We start from the raw sequence: 16,484 nt of genomic DNA, 5'->3' as shown, positions 1-16,484 counted from the left end.
TTGACCGAGAAATGATTTTTAGGGGTACTCCATTTAGGTACTCCATAGGGTACTCCATGGAGTAGGGCTCTGCGTTTTGTCCTCTCCCGTCTCGTTGGCACTTTGTGATAGCTACTACTAGTAATAGCCTCTCATCCTTTTTTTTTTTAAATTTATGTGGACGGATGTTACCATTATACATGTATATACCAAGTTACTTTACAAGGAAATTGGTCTGTATCGTGACAATGTCAACTACAGCCTTTTAGCCTCACTGGCCACCTTATGAAGCACTCAAATTTAAAATGCAGAATTATTAGATCAATTATTACCAATTATTAGTGAAAGATTAATGTTCACTGTTTACAACTAAGTCTTTGTCTAGAACACTAACAGTTACAGTACTGCCTGAAAGTATTGACCCCCCATCTTTGCTGCGGGCAACCTGCCTGATTTGGGAGCAAACAATAAACGGCCTTTTTGCAATGTTACAATTCAAGTGTAAAACAGACAACCTTCTGCGTTTGTTTTCTTGTTTGTTTGTTACTTAATCTAGTTTACCTTGTTTAATACAGCGTCGCCACATTTTTTTGTTGAGTATTGCAAGGTTGATAGAGTCATGCATGTACTTGCATGCTATTTACAAGAAAAGAGAGTTTTTTTCCTACAGGGGGTTCAACCTGATTACTGTAGTTAATTTCAGTGTACATTAAAGTGCATGTGTATTTTATCAATTGTTTCAATGCTGAGAGAGACACGCCAACTGTGTATTTACGGCGTCCGCTGTATTGATGTCACCAATATGTTACAATGATACATTTTTCAATTTCCGTCCGTGAGAGATTCAGCAGATTGTGTGTCAAGTGGTTGCCTACGGGAGGTAAAAACAATTGAAAATTTAAAAAATCATCTCTAAAAGTCTATAGTAATTTAACTTGAAGACTTTTTGTATTTTGGAAAAGTGGTTGCTTATGAGAGGTGGTCACTTACGAGAGGTGGTCGCTAAGGGAGGCTCGACTGTATGTTGCAAAGAAGGTTTCAAATGTGGTTGGAATCTGGCTACGCATATTCTCTTCACTTGTAAAAGGAAAAGGCAACCAAGGTCCATGACTAGCTGCTATGATCCTCTTTGCTGTTTGCAATTTTCAGCTGAAACTTGTTCAGTTTCTGTTCTTTGGTGGGATTTCAACATTACAATCTGGGTTATCGAAACACAAAGTCAACAAAAACCCTTGGCAACTCTACTGCGGACTTTTAATTACCGACGGTTTACCGCAGTTGATTTCCGCAGCAACTTTAGAGCCTAGCCGTAAAATAATTTCCTTTGGCAGAAAATCAGCCTACCGCAGGAATACCAAGGGAAAGCGGCGACAGAATGACGCAGCAATGACACGGTAAAGGGGTCAATACTTTCAGGCGGTACCGTGAAGTAAAAAAGTTGGATGAAAGCTCAATTCTTATTCTGAGCATTACGCTGGCAGGGCAGTGGTCATGGGTTTTAAAGCCATTAAAGAGTGAATTTTTCATGGTTTCCTTTCCAATTTCGCTTCTGTTAATTAACAAATGGTATATTACACTTCGACAGATTATCAAAGGTATTGAGAGGCGTCAGAATTCTCTTCTGGAAAGTCCCACAGGAAGTGGAAAGAGCTTGGCATTGTTGTGTTCTTGTTTGGCTTGGCAATCTGCAGAATATGGTCAGTACGTGTAGATTTTGTATTATTAATTTTAACAACTGCATTGCTAAGTTGAGGTTGGGTGCCTGTGACATCCAGGAGCTTCCACTCCTAGATGGACAAGAGACCACTCAAATTGCTGGCAATTCCTGGCAACCCAGTCATTGGCCCCCAGATAGTTTCAGTGCAGTCGCCATGTACATGTAGCCCTGATGTCCAAATGACAAGTAAATGATGGTTGTACCTATTAAACAAGTGATGTTGCTACTACTGTAACAGTATGGTGCCCAATGGTGTGCAACATAGCAGGTAAGCACCTCTTGATGCACGCGCATTGTCTTGATTACAATAATGGTCTAGGGGACCTCCCTGAGCTGCAGTTTTTGCCCTGGCTATTGTGAAGATGTGACCTGGAAACTTGCGAAGGAGACCGCTGACCAGCCAAACTTGAAAGAAGGCGTCCATCTTGGTCAAGGAAAAGTGGCCCAGTGCCTTACCTGCAAAGGAAGGCAAGTTGTTTAAGGGACCTCTGCACATAGAGGGATGGAACTATAGCACAGATAAATAAAACAACCCTGATGGAAGTGTCTTTAAGCTTTTGATACCCACCATAAAGCTTTAGCTTTTCCTTCAAGGGAGTCCACTTTAACATCTGCAGCTGTCAGGTGAACCATCAGGTCAAAAATACCATTCACTTTTGAATCACCAGCATGAACAAAACCTGCAAAGGTTGATGAATTTGCCAAGTCCAATGAACTGTGCAAAGCAGGCAACATCAGATCAGCTGTCACAGGCTGATGCAGAGAGGTGCATGTATGGGAATACCTCTAGGAGATGCTGAAGCTGAAGACAGTTAGTGAGAGGATAAGAATAGCCATAGTTAGTGGGTAAAAAGCGAATAGTTGAAAAGATCATCTTTTTGGTGGAGGGGTGAAGCCTGCAATCAGTTAAAAGAGCACCATGCAATGCATTAAAGGGATCTAATGAGGATCAGTGGAAGCATCCTGGCTACAGAATTCCAAGAAGTGATGTTGTGCGGGGCCATGAACGTGATGTGTGGATGGGACAAAATCATTGGTAGGGTTAAAAAACAGCATTTATCAGTGTGAGATTAGAGAAAGTGCACCAAGCAGTGATGGGCCACTGGAACATGCGCAAGAGCTGCATGAAGGTCCAGTTGGCAAAGTTGCTGAAAATCAAAACAATGCATCAACAATAATGTTGCCTTTTCCCATGCTTGTGGTAGGCAATAAAAGGGAAGGAATTACAGTACCACTCAAAAGTAAGTTACCACCCTCTCGCAAGACGAGAATCTCGTCTCTAGAGCAGCATGCGGTTGGCGGTGGTTTGTTATTGTGTGCACATTAAATTTTAACCCTCGAATCGGCACGTGAAATCTACCTACACTGTACTTTCATTCGGAGTTGCTGTCGAGAAGAAGTGTTTCCATAAACTTGTGAAGCAGCATGCGGTTGGCGGTGGTGTATTATTGCCTTTGCGAGTCAACATTTAGGCCTCGAATCTGGCCTTGAAATCTACATACGAAGTTGATTTCACGAAGAAATGTTTCGACAAACTTGCGCGGCCGCATGTAAACACTGTTAATTGATCAATTTCCTGCAGCAGTACTTAAAGCTTAAATCCATCGAACTGCCATAAAAATTTGTCTTTCAAATTCAAGCGAGTTTACCAGGCGGCAAATTAAGAGAACGCGGTGTTCGTTTATTTACCAATCATCCCATGAGCACGCGTTGGATATGAGATGGTAAATAGCCACCAAGGTGCGTAGTGCAGAGTTGGCTATAACCAGTCTCATATCTAACAAGTGCGAATGGAATAATTGTTTTATTAAATTCCTTAAAATCCAAAAGTTTGGAAGTACAAAATACGAGCGAAAAAAGTGAGAAAATCGGAGCGAGATCGAAAAAACTTGATGAAGATGTGATGTTATATAATACCTTGTGGTCAGACAGACGAAGGCTCATCACAAAAACATTTCTTTCCATTTCGCGTACTTCTAAGCATCGAAATTGATCCAGACTCTACACAAAAACATCTTTTTTGTGCTTTATTCAGAGAGAAATTTCGCTTTCCGGCGAAAAAACGTTTAGCTTAGCAACGCTTAGCGCAATCATTTGCCATATAAGGTCAAACTAAGGTATATGAGGTGATAACCGAGATTGAGTGAACCAATGAGAGCACGAAAAATGCATTATCCGAGGTTGAAAATGTAGGCGCGACTTTAGGAGATGTGTTCATACACATTTGTTTAATTCATGAACGAAAAATACAATGTACACTGTAAGCGCTTTCATGGCAAATGTTCGTCGACCGTGGTGTCTCTTCACAAAACTCTATTACTTTAAGTTGCGTGAAACGCTCTGACAAATAACTCAGATAAGATGTACTAGTTGCACAGACCTGAGAATTGGAGAGGTCGAAAATAAATTTGTTTTGTACAACATTCCAAGTTCTTGGCCTTTTTTATTGAACGGTTTCGAATTTTGTTGTTGCGTGACAATGAAAACGATCTGTTGAATGAATTATGTTTTGTGGATGACATTCTCAAAAGTGAAGTCATCAAAGTCGAGTTTGTTTTCATTTACCGTAGCAGCTAAGTCTTACTGTATATGTAGTTTCTACTTGCTTGCAGTCATTTACACTAAAACGTGTCGGCGGATCGACTTAATGTGGGAGTTACAAACTGTGGGCAAAACAGCTGTAATTTGGCACAAACTATCCAAATTCGTTCAATTTCATACGGTGTTTTGGGAAAGCAAAGTTCCTCTAGAAGTGAACAGAGATCTGTTTACAATGCCACCGCAGTGAAATGTTGCCAATTGGCATGATTCATTTTTCAGTTTTAACAGTATTGTAATTTTGACTCGTGTTTGACGCTCGCCATGAGTGTCGTTTTGTCATTTAAATTTGCAAACGTTCGTGTAACCATCGAACTTCTATAAAAATTTATGCCAATCTTTCGGCTTCAGTGATTCTCGTGAGACGAGAGTCTCGTCTCTAGAGACAAGTGTCTCATCTCTCGAGGTTATTCATGCCCCAAGGAAAGGTGCCTCTCTGAGGAATAACCTTGCAAGCATTCTGAAGATTGCTGATGAGATATTCCAGTTTTTTCCCCACACAATGCATCTTAAATGACCAGAATTCCAGGAGGGCCATAATGGAAAGAGAGCTTGCAATGTGAGGAAAGTTAGAGTCCAACCCAATACCCAAGACAGTCAGGCAGGTGGTGGATCACTCAAGTTTATCTGCAGTGGGTGAAGTGGATTCCTACTTCTGTGAATAGCTGAACACACAGACCAAGATTGTTCTTGGCATATTGGCCAGTTTGGTAAGCTCAGTGTGTGAAATTCATCCAGATAATGCAAAAAAAACCTAGTAAGTCGTGATTGTGTGTGAGAATCCATTCTTAACAAATTTAGCTACAAATGTAGATGAGGTGATAAATGGTGGGGATTGCACATGTAGGCCAAAGGGAAGAGCCAAGTCAACAAATTATTACACTGGTCCAATGACATCATACAAACAGTCCTGTGGAAGGACTCGAACTACAGTATAGGGTTACAAGCACTTACAACCTGAGATGCAATTTCCTGATATTTCTTGGGGACAACTCTAACCCTGACTGGAAGTTTGGAATAGGATCGGGGTGTTTTAAGAAGGGCCCTGCAAGATGCAGGTTGGTTGAGTTCTATAAGCTAGGTGGTACCGTACATGTACTTGTTGATCACTGAACGATGAAGCAATGCCAAGGGAAGGTTTTGGTTAATTTTGCATACAGTGCACTCCAAGCCAAGTTGAAAACCAGTTCTCATCTACCAGAAATGTCAAAATCCACCTGGATTTTATGAGGGAAAAGCCCTGTTTGCACTCGGTTTTTTTTTACAGCAGTACAATGTAGGAGGAATGCTGGAGAAGTAAACTAAATCCTGTGGTGTCATCTCCTTGAGGGGAGGAAAACATGATACTGCAATCATGATTACTGCACTGAGATGTCAAGGGTGAGGCATGGCTTTGGCACAGTTTGTCTTGATTAGAAGAAACAACAGGTCTGGAACAGAAATGGGCGCAATGTTTGAAGCAAAACGTGAATTGAAATTGAATAAATATGTGACCTCTCACGAGAAAACATGACACTAACGCTTTCCTGTTGAACGGGTAAATTCCAACACATTTCCAACGATTTACCAACAGGTTACCAAGGGGTCACCAAAATTGATGGCTTTTCCAACACTTTCAACGCTCCCACATACACTTTCTTCCACACAATCCAGGGTCGTCAAAAAATTCACAATGTGTAAAACTTTATTGGCTGAATCCTTCTGTGTTACAAGGCTTGATATTCCGTAAGGCTCTAAATCTCGAAACTCGTAGTCCTGTCAATAAACGCTATCCGTAATCAAGGTATGTAAAAAACTAAAGTTTCAGTATTAATTTTCCTTTCCCACAAACCACGTCTGGTTTAACAAGAACAGATAATCACTAAATTAGGGTAAATAAACGAATCTGTTTGCGGTTTCACAAATTTTCATTTTCCTATAGGCTATTTCCATTAATTGTTCTATTATTTTAATTCAGTTCAGTTCAATGTAGGCTCGATTTCTTAACACTCTCCCCTTGACCAACTGCTCACTGTTGGTCAAGAAGTCTCCTAATCTTGTCTGCAGTGGCTGCTGCGGCTCGTCTCGGTGATCTCACAATTTCCACTGGATGGTCAGGCTGCTGAACAATTCCGACTTGTTTGACTCTGTGATGTCCATTTTCAGGCGGGTTTCCAGTGTTCACTTCCAGTGAGAAAAGCGTCTGTACTGGTCTCCTAACATTGATGGCTTTCCCTTCTTGCTAATGATCTGCAATACAGCACCTCGTTTGTGTCCATTGCTGCTCTCGATCAGCTCTTGGATGCTGCGATCTGCAGATCTCTCCTAATCCCCACTTGCTCCTCGATAGACTCTCATCATGAATAATGAGTACGTCTCCAACCTTCACCTCATTTGGATCTCGTTTGGTTCTGCAATGATGGAATTCCCTCAGCCCTACAAGGTACTCGTTGAACCAGACCCTCCCACCACAAGCTGTTCTTAATGAGCTCAGATGCGAGACATCCTCTGGAGCCAACGTCAGCAGGATTCTCAACTCCAGGACAGTGACGCCAGCTCTTCACATCGATCAACTTGTGAATCTCGTCTATTCGGTTCTGCACGAACTGCTTGTACTCTTTGTTGGATCGGATCCAGTAGAACACTGTAATACTGTCGGTCCAGCAAAAGACTTCTCTGTTGTTCAACACCTGGGCTAAGGCTTCTTGTACAGAAGAGTTCAAACCGGCCAGGATTAGTGCGGCAAGCAACTCGAGTCTAGGGATACTCATAGGCGAAGAGGGCGTGACTCTGCTCTTGGATGCAACGAGGCTTGTTTTGTAGCCATCTTCAGTTTCAATGCACAGGTAGACAACTTTGCAATGTGCTCCTTCGAAGCATCTCCGTACCCGTGTAGGGTTGCAAACTTCACTCTTCTTTCTTCCAGGAAGTAGTAGCGGCTCACAGTCATTTTGCTAACATTTTCCAGGTCAGTCACCCACTTTTGTTGGCGGTTTCTTCCAGGTTGAGGGATGAGGCTGTCCCATTCACACTTGTTCAGGCAAAGCTCTTGTAATAGCATTCTTAACAACACCATTACTGGGGATATCAGTGCAAGAAGGTCAAATAGTTTGGCTGCAATTCGGAGAATGTTTCGCTTTTTAGGCTCTAGGCTCCTGTCTTCCTCCAGGTTCCAATTTGTTCTGAGGACTTTATATTCCTTTGTGGGATCAATTTCATCAAGGCCACCAACTGTGATTTTCGCACAAGACTCCTCTTGATCTGAGGCTGATTCCTCTCTCTCGAGGTGCTTTTTCCTAATTCGGTTACTTGAGATCTTCTCAATTACTCCTCTTCAGTTCCACGCCCATTTACGTAAGTTGATTCCTCCAGCTGCGAAGGAAGAATTAGTCTCTTTGAAAATGGAATATGTTTCTTTATTGTCTTCACGGCTAGTCATCAAATCATCTACGTATAGGCCTGCTAGAATATGCTCTGCTAAGGCTGGGTTGTGTGCATTATTAGTAATGGTGACGTGGTGTCGTAATGTTGCGTTGAGTAGGAACGGGGAACAATTCATAGTGAAGATAATGTGGCAGAAGCGGTAGACCTCGACGTTTGGATCGTCCACAGTGACGTCATCAACCCACAAAAATTGCTCATCTACTGCGATGTTAAGAAACTTAAGGCTTTCTCGATATCGGTGACTAGTCCAACTTTATGGGCTCCGAAACACATCAGGATGTCTGCAATACCAGGGGTCAGTGGTGTGCCAGTGTAAGTGCAATCATTCAGGGAAGGGCAGTTTGGTGTCACTTTTACTTTGGCTCTTGCGTCAAACACTACTCTCAATTTAGTCGTTAAGGCATCGGTTCTGATAACTGCATGATGGGGCAAATAATGCGTCTGACTGACCTGGTAACTGTTCTTCAGTTTCATCTACGCGTTCAATGATTCCATGATGCAATTGATCTTGGAAGATCTGGTGGTACTCTTTCATGAACAGAAGGCTCTTTTCTCAGACGTCTTACCAGATTGTTCAGTCTCGCCATGCTGAGATCATAGTTATCAGGTAGGAGGTCGCGGTTTTCCTTTTAGGGCAGTTTTACACAATATCAGCCGTTTGCGAAGGAAACGTTCTTTAGAAATGCGCCGTGGACTGTTTCTTTCTCTCTGATTCCAATTGAATCTAGATCCCATAGCCGCTTAAGGAGCTCGTCTGTGGGACATTCACTTTTCAGTCCGCAGGTAACCTTTAGCACCTGTGTTGAGTCGAAATTGACGCTTGAAAGCCTTGTACTTTTCTTCTGGCTGGGGACAGGACCCGATAGTACCCATCCCAGGATAGTACAACTCGCCACAGGCCCCTGGCCGCTCTTCCCCCATTTTCGTCTGTCCAGTGAAAAATACCGACATAAAATCATTGCCAATTGGCATGTCAATTTCTAGATCTTCGTTTCCATGGTCACCGTCAGCTGTTCCTTGGCAGTGTCAATCTCTTGACTTCCGATTGGTGTGCAAATTGTGGGTACATCAAAGGCTTCAATTTCTCGTGACAACCACTTGTTTATGTTTACATTTCCCACACTGACTTTAATCTTCTCACACTCAGTTGGCTCTCCGGTGATATCACCTCCGAGTGTTTTAATCAACAGCGGCTCATTGCTGATTGTAGGCGGCTTTATCTGGTCACGTAGACGTTTAGTGATGTAACTTTTCTGGCTTCCTGAGTCGAAAATTACTCTCGCTCCTATTCCAGTCAAGGTTTTTCCATTTCCAATGAATGCTTGTGCAGTTTGTAACAGAATTGAATCATGTGATCCACGTAAAGGGCTCTTGTTTGCAAGGCTTGCAGCGGGTGTTGATGAGACCTCGCGTTGGCGGCTGTCATTCTTGTGGTGGCAGGTCACATAGGCTAACGTGATGTCTCCCAGAGCAATTAAAACAGGCCATGTTTGATGAGCAATCTCTTACGAGATGGTTTCTTTTAAGGCAAACAAAACAGGCATTCTCTTCTTGCTGCTTTGTTAGTCACCACATGGCAACTTGCTGTTGGGTGCGGTTGCTTGCAAAATGTGTTGTATTTGAAGGCTGGTTTCCGGAAAACAATGCTGATGCGCTTGTTGGTCCCGATCTTGGCGGTCTCGATCTTCGATCTTCTGGACTGTATAAATTCTCTTTTCGGGCAAGGGCTTGCACTTCTCCACACCTTTCTCTATTTTCTACTTCGCTGCGCAGAAGTTGTAAGATTTGAGTGAGATTCCATTCCCCATCTTTCATTTCATGGCCCACTAACAGGCGAATATCTTCGGGAATTTTTGTATTACCAGGTGCCGGTACCAGAAAACTTCCATAAGACTCTGTAGGCACTTCTAAAGCTTGTAGGTCCCTTACATGCGCTTCAACTTCATCATAGGTTTGTCGTAATTTAGGAACGTCTGATGTGTTTTCCAGGGGTGGTAGTTTGAGAAGGCCATCCATGTGACTACTTATGATGACTTACAGTTTGTTCCCGAATCGATTCTTCAGGAGCTCGATTGCTGCATTGTAGTTGGCATCTGTTAAAGGTAAACTGGTGATTGTTGCGGTTGCGGATCCGTTCAAAAGCCTTTTCAGGTAGTTGAACACATCGGTGTTTTCGTGAACAGCACTCCTAAAACTATCCCAAAATGTTAACCACTGGCTTGGCTCCCCAAAGAAAGTCTTCAAACTTATTCAAGGCAGTTTCGCATGTTTGCTCGCACTACCAGCGCTTGCCGTTGTTGAATTTTGGGTCGGTGATCCATTCCCACCCTGGCTCTTTACTCATGGAGTGACAACACACTTTCAATCTCCACGATTGAGCCCTAACATTTTCTCATTAAACACTCCTGCGTCGGCAATTTCTTCTTCAATTTCTTCATCCTTTTTTAAGGCATCCAAAATAGCTTTGTGCAACTTGCGTATGATTTACATACGGTCAAGAAGCGAAATCTTGATTTGTTTCAGTTTATTTTCCTTTGATGATTTGTTCTGCGTCTCCCATCAACTTTGTGGCATATAGACGATGCCCTTGACGCTTCTGCTTCTTTTTTGAGGCCATATTATGATTTCGCTCAAAATGCAGACTTCAATTCCGACTCGAAGGACCATGTAAAACTTTATTGCCTGAATCCTTCTGTGTTACAAGGCTTGATATTGATATTAGCCTTTCTTAAGGCTCTAAATCTCGAAACTCGTAGTTCTCTCAATAAACGCTATCCATAATCAAGGTATGTAAAAACTAAAGTGTCAGTATTTCCTTTCCCACAAACCACGTCCGGTTTAACAAGAACAGCTAATCACTAAATTAGGGTAAATAAACGAATCTGTGTGGGGTTTCAGAGTATTCATTTTCCTATGCTATTTCCGTTAACTGTTCTATTATTTTAATTCAGTTCAGTTCAATGTAGGCTCAATTCTTCACACAACGGGTTACGACTTTTCCAACACTTTCTTCCACACAATCCAACGTTGTCAAAAAATTTACAATGGGTTGTTAATTTTTCCAACGCCTCATGCTTTTCAACGGCTTTTTAGTGCTTAATTTCAACCCGAAATTTAAAGCCTATAAGTATATCGAACCAACAGATTTCTTGACCCTTTTAACTCCTGAGGAGAATGCATCATTCAAGATTTTTTCACGGCAAAAATTAATATCAAACAAAGGATGAGTTTACCCTGCGATCTTGACAATGTTGCATACCAAGGTTCAAAAATTGGCGTTCACTTTATTTTTTTATTATAATTGTTTCATGAAAAATAGGATTTCTTTCCTTTAGTTGCTGATTAAAAATGTCTGTGTGAACACAAGAATGATATTGGACGATTTAGTGTGTAGTATTGTGGGATATTTTTACGAGCCTCGCTGTATTTTAGCAAGCCCGTAGGGCGAGTCAAAATACAAGAGACGAGTAAAAATATCCCATGTTACTACTAACACACTAAATCGTCCAATATTTAAAAGAGATTTACGTCGGAAAATAGAAAAAACGTAAAGCTCAACTTATAACTTTTAAATGCTTCCTCGTGTGACCAACTATCTAGCGAGCAACCGTCCAGGTTTCTGGTACTTATATTAGGTTGCTGTTGATTGGTCAAAAACGAAAACTTGTCAAACCTGTGAATCAAATGGTCAAGCAAAGCGCTGTGTGTTTTATTTCAAACACTTGCATTACATGTAAGGAAAAAGAAGATGGAATATTCAGAAAATTCTTTATTATTAGGATTGTATAGATCTCAACAACGATGATCTCGGTTTCCAAGTAAACTTCCAGTTGAGAAAAACTGACTTTAATGAAGAAATGATGTAAAGGGTTGTCAAGTTCCTTGGGAGGAATTTCTTCAATGGCCCTTGCTTGTTTCACGAACTTGGACCAATGTTTCAATACATTGAGGTCAGTTTTTCAGAGAAAGTTAATTGTAGTGTCTAGGTTATTGTTTGTCTCTTGGAGTATGTCTTCGCCAAAAATCTCAAAATTTAGGAAGCAAGAATTCATTGTTTTCTTTGGCGATGGGGGGGAGAAGATTGGCATTTTCTGCCATTTCTACCACTTTCATAAAACTAAATATTAAATAGGTTTGTTAAAAACTGGTGAAACTGGTCTTCTGGAGTACAAATACTGAGATGTTTGTATGCGGTTTGGGTGTTATTTGTACTCTGCTGACTGTAGTTAAATAATAACAATATAAATTACATTATTTACTACATGTAGGTAAGCGGAACTGGAGATTATAGCCACCTCACTAACACCACTGACACTTGCTTTAAGGTGGGCAGATATGTGCAGAAATGCCCATAGTTAGATGCATGCAGATGTCATTAAGCGTCATAAAGTGTGCCCTTGCTCCTCTCCCCAATTTCAACATCTTTTGTGTGGCAGAATACAGACAATTAACGTCACATCCTTCTTCCCAAGTAGCCTAGGATAAACATCTGCATTAACCATATTAAAGCTAAAATAACGCTAACCTTTACCCTGATACTTAGGGTGCGTTCGATTGATGCCATTCCGGAATAAGAATACGCGGGGAGATGATTTAAAATGGGATGTCTTGCGTTTTGAAGCACCAAGGATAATAAGGATACATTATTTTAAAATAACACTTTAGCACGTGTTTGATGTGAATCTCCGTAAAGAAATCTAACTTCTTTTCCGTGTATTCCTATTCCAGAATACGGTCAATCGAACGCTGCCTAATTGTTGGAAATAGGAAGCAAAGGCTTAGACTTAAGGGGGCACCTTGTGTTGGAGGTCAAAATTGGGCGTGCATCTAATTACAGTAGGTGCATTACTGGACATTACAGTGAAGGTGGGGAAACTGACTGCAGGGAACAATGACTGCTGGGTGCAGTGAGGGTCTCTGTCTCCTATGTTTTGAGATTCTCTGCCATTAATTTTAAGCCAGCCAAATCAACACTGATTTGGCGTACATGTGTAATCTTGGTAACAATCTTCTCTGGAATGATAGTAAGTCTTAGAGTAAACTGGTCCATTATACATCTATGTGTAAATCAAATTAATGGTGATAGGTCAGAGGACGCCATTTCTTAGTGGGGAACCTCTTTCTCACATAATTATATATATTAGTGAGTATATAACTTAATTATTTAGTTCTTGTTTCCTGACCAACAGAAAAGAAGGAAAAACTTGAAAAGGAACAAGAAGGTGGGACAATGATTAATTCTTGTTTGTTAACAGAACAGAAATAACACATACTGTATACATCATTTTAACATGTTGGCAGGGTTATAAATTTCCATTTAAAACTATTTAGATGTTACATAAAATTGAAAATCTCTGTGAGTGCCAAATAACAGTGAAACAAACGGTCTCACAGGAATGGTGAACTGATCTTTATTGCAGACTTTTTGAAGACATGTTTAGGTGCTTACATTTAAAACTCAATCCCTCCTCCAATACGCTCATCCAGTATGTGGCTTTGCAGTCTTAGTATGATTTACATACAGTTTCAAAAAAACTGTTACCAAAATAGCAGAAAAATACAATGAGTAAGATCAAAATAGCAAGTTGCGACAGAACAAATCAATTTACTTTTGTTTGTTTCCTGAACGGTAAACGTTAATGTTGAGATTTGAATGTTTAACTGCCGAAGTTGTGACTCGTTTTTTGATTGCTTTTACAGTAACACTGTTTGAATCCCCCAATTGCTTGCAATGCCTGATGGCATCTTTGTGAGATCACAAAGTCACAGTCGTCTAAAATTGGTTACTGGTCACACGAACATTCTTATATGGTATACTAATAATTTATAATTATTACCATTACTAATGTTTAAAATGGGAACTACAAAGTAATGTTGATAAGATGACTTTGGTCTGCAGAAACTAAATGAAATTTCAGTTGACGTTTCAACACTGATGTTTTTTTAAGATGGCAACTGCTCCAATGTGCATGTGCAGTTAAATGTTTATGTTTTGTTGAATAGCTTTGACAATTTCTGCAGAGGGTACATGTAAGAGGTGCATTCTTTTCCACACTGACAGACCAGGAAGGATGCTTTTATTCACTTTTACTTCTTCATTGGTTTTTGACAGCTGTTGAGGCTTCTGCAGCCATTGGATGCTGTGAAAAGGCATGTGGTGCTGAGGACACATCTCCGCTGATAGGTTCGTTATACATATGAAACTTGTGATACATATTAAGTACTTACCGGTATGTCCAAAACTGCACCTAATTAGATCAACACCCAATTTTGACATAGAAGTCTAAGCATTCTTCTACCCATTTCTAGCAATAAGATATTAGCGTAAGGCCTAGGGTTAGTGTGGTTTTTAGGTAAGGATAAAAGCAACAGTTTATCGTCACCTGAGAAGCAGCATTTGGAGAACACTTTGTGACGTTAATTGCCTGTATTCTAAGACACAAGTGATGGTGAAGTTTATAGAAAATAGCAAGGGACACTTCATGATGCTTATTGAAATCTGTGTGCATCTAAGTACATTGCATACAAAAGGGCAGTGAGTGAACTTTTGTAAAAAACCCTTTCTCCCCTAGCTAAGGGGTTCCCATGGATGAGGGAAATCGTTAAATTTTGGTGTTAAAGAGTGTAAAATCTTTAAATGGTCCACTTACGAGGCAAAGGGCCAAAAAAATAATCATGATCTTTGATCTTGCGGGACCAAGCGAGAAATCCCAAGTGGGCAATTGCAAGATACAGTACTGCCCAAAAATGATGTATGTGGAAGAACTTCTTTTTGCATCCGCAAGCCATCAACTTCTTGCAGCTCCTTGCGCCACAATCCTACCAGCCGCATTATTTTATAAACTTCTTTGCAGTTAGAAGTTGACATAGCAAGAACTTCTTTGTGGCAACATCTTGGAAAGAAGGTGATGAATTATACAAAATTTGCAACAAGATGTCATTTTTCAGGGCAATAATTTTCAGTGAATAATTTGTGCCACGGCGAATTACGTTACAAAAGCATGACCGACTTGTTTTTTGGGCATAAAAATTAATGGTTGTTATGCAAATTGGACGCACACAATTGTTATTGTTCGTCTTTAGCTGCTAATGTGCATCCTTTTTGAAAAATGAATGATATCAAACAGATTGAAACAAGCAAAGTTAAAAGCGGCCTTATTAAATCTGTGTGCATTTCAGATCAACTAATGGTTTTACATATGAGCCGAAAAAGCTAACTTCTTGCGCTTTTTGCATCTTGCGGTTTGGTTGACTTCACAACTTCTTGCTGCAAGCTTTCCAACCTCTTGCGCTTTGAATGTTCTTGTGTTCTTGCAGGTCAACTGCAAAAACAATGATATTTTCACTTCTTGGGCCACTTTTTGTGCATCCATTATTTTTGGGCTGTACTGTAGCTCTTTCTTGCCTACTTGAGTAGCTAATCACAGCGTGGGATTAGGTTCATCCTGCTTTAAGAAGACTCCTTCAAAATGGCTTACATATCACTTTAACAACTTCATAGCTTTGTATAATGCATTATGTCATAGTGATACAACAGGACTATGCAGCCTTTGGTAGTAAATGGGACTACAGCTATTGGGTGCACCCTAGCACAAGGAAGGGTGGCAGCATCACACCCTGTGAGTGACTGTATGGGGATGGCAGCAACATCCCTGTGATGAGGGTTGCACCGACACTTCCTGAGTAGTAAAGGGTGTTGCAGCAACACATCCAGCAATGTGACAAATGAGGGTGGTAGTGACACACCCTGAGCATTAATGGGCAAAGGAATTGGGTGGCAGCGACACACCCTGCAATATGCGGCTGGAAATGACAAGTACCAATGTGAGCCTGCAAAGTGTTATCTAGATGGTAATAGTGGGTAAAGGACCCCAACCATCCTGATACATGCAATGCAAAGTGGCAGGTGTGCACCTATACCTGTAGTCCAGCTTTATTGAAAAAAAAGCAGCGTAGGGAAGGGTGGGAGAAACGAAAGAATAACTTGTACAAAGAAAGCCTACAAGGAACAGTATCATGTGTGCAAAGTGGTAACAATTGAGCATTCAACGTGGTCGATCTGATAAGAGCAATAGCACAATATAAATTACAAACTTGCAACAATGCTGACTTGTATTCTGTATAAACAAAGATATGTCCATCCAGGTATGCAGATTACATTAATTAAATAAGAGCCTTTGTCCTTGTAATGCACTGTTCTATTTGATGAGAACCGTTATGCTCTCTTCCAGGCTTTATAAGCAGATGTAAGAGTGCTCCAAGTAGTTAATCTCTATTTTACAAGTAAAATGTCGATAAATAAAATAATGACTTACAAAACTCAGTTTTCTACACTACTGAGTAATTAAAAATATGAGAAATCTTTCAACCCCATCCTTGGATAGTTCTGATACCAGCAAATGCCTGACTCAAGTTAACTGACAACCAGTCCATATGCAGTGCAAGGCTCATACACAAAAAACCATGCACAGGTGTAGTTTATTTCAGCTCCACCACGCAGTATGCAACGTGAGCAAAAAACCATTAGGTTTATTTTGCCGGATTAGGCCGAGCACCAGTAACTATAACGATACGTTATACCAACAACCTAGAAGAAAAAGTATAGGGCTTGATGAGCAGAGAAAACGAACTAAAGCCCCAAAACTTCGAGACTGAAAGTTGTGAAGATATGTCGTCCTTGATGTAACCATTCTTAGCTGCGACACTCTTCCATCTGCCATGTTGCTGGAAAAGCCTATCACTAACCCCACTGTTGGCAGCCCTAGAG

At 40.8% G+C, this 16,484-nt stretch overlaps 1 protein-coding gene across 1 annotated transcript in view; it reads left to right on the top strand.

Moving 5' to 3' along the window:
- The window catches only part of LOC137987757 (Fanconi anemia group J protein homolog), a 71,433-nt gene that overhangs the window by 2,332 nt on the left and 52,617 nt on the right, over positions 1–16,484 (top strand). Inside the window, exons 2-4 of the mRNA XM_068833830.1 lie at positions 1,565–1,676; positions 12,907–12,939; positions 13,830–13,901. Coding sequence (XP_068689931.1) covers positions 1,565–1,676; positions 12,907–12,939; positions 13,830–13,901 — 217 coding nt within the window. The remainder of the gene's footprint in view (positions 1–1,564; positions 1,677–12,906; positions 12,940–13,829; positions 13,902–16,484) is intronic.

The sequence above is a fragment of the Montipora foliosa genome, unplaced genomic scaffold, assembly GCF_036669935.1.
Source record: "Montipora foliosa isolate CH-2021 unplaced genomic scaffold, ASM3666993v2 scaffold_388, whole genome shotgun sequence".
Lineage (NCBI taxonomy): Eukaryota > Metazoa > Cnidaria > Anthozoa > Scleractinia > Acroporidae > Montipora > Montipora foliosa.
The sequence above is the reverse complement of the archived record's forward strand: the minus strand, read 5'-3'. Positions and strand labels throughout refer to the sequence as shown.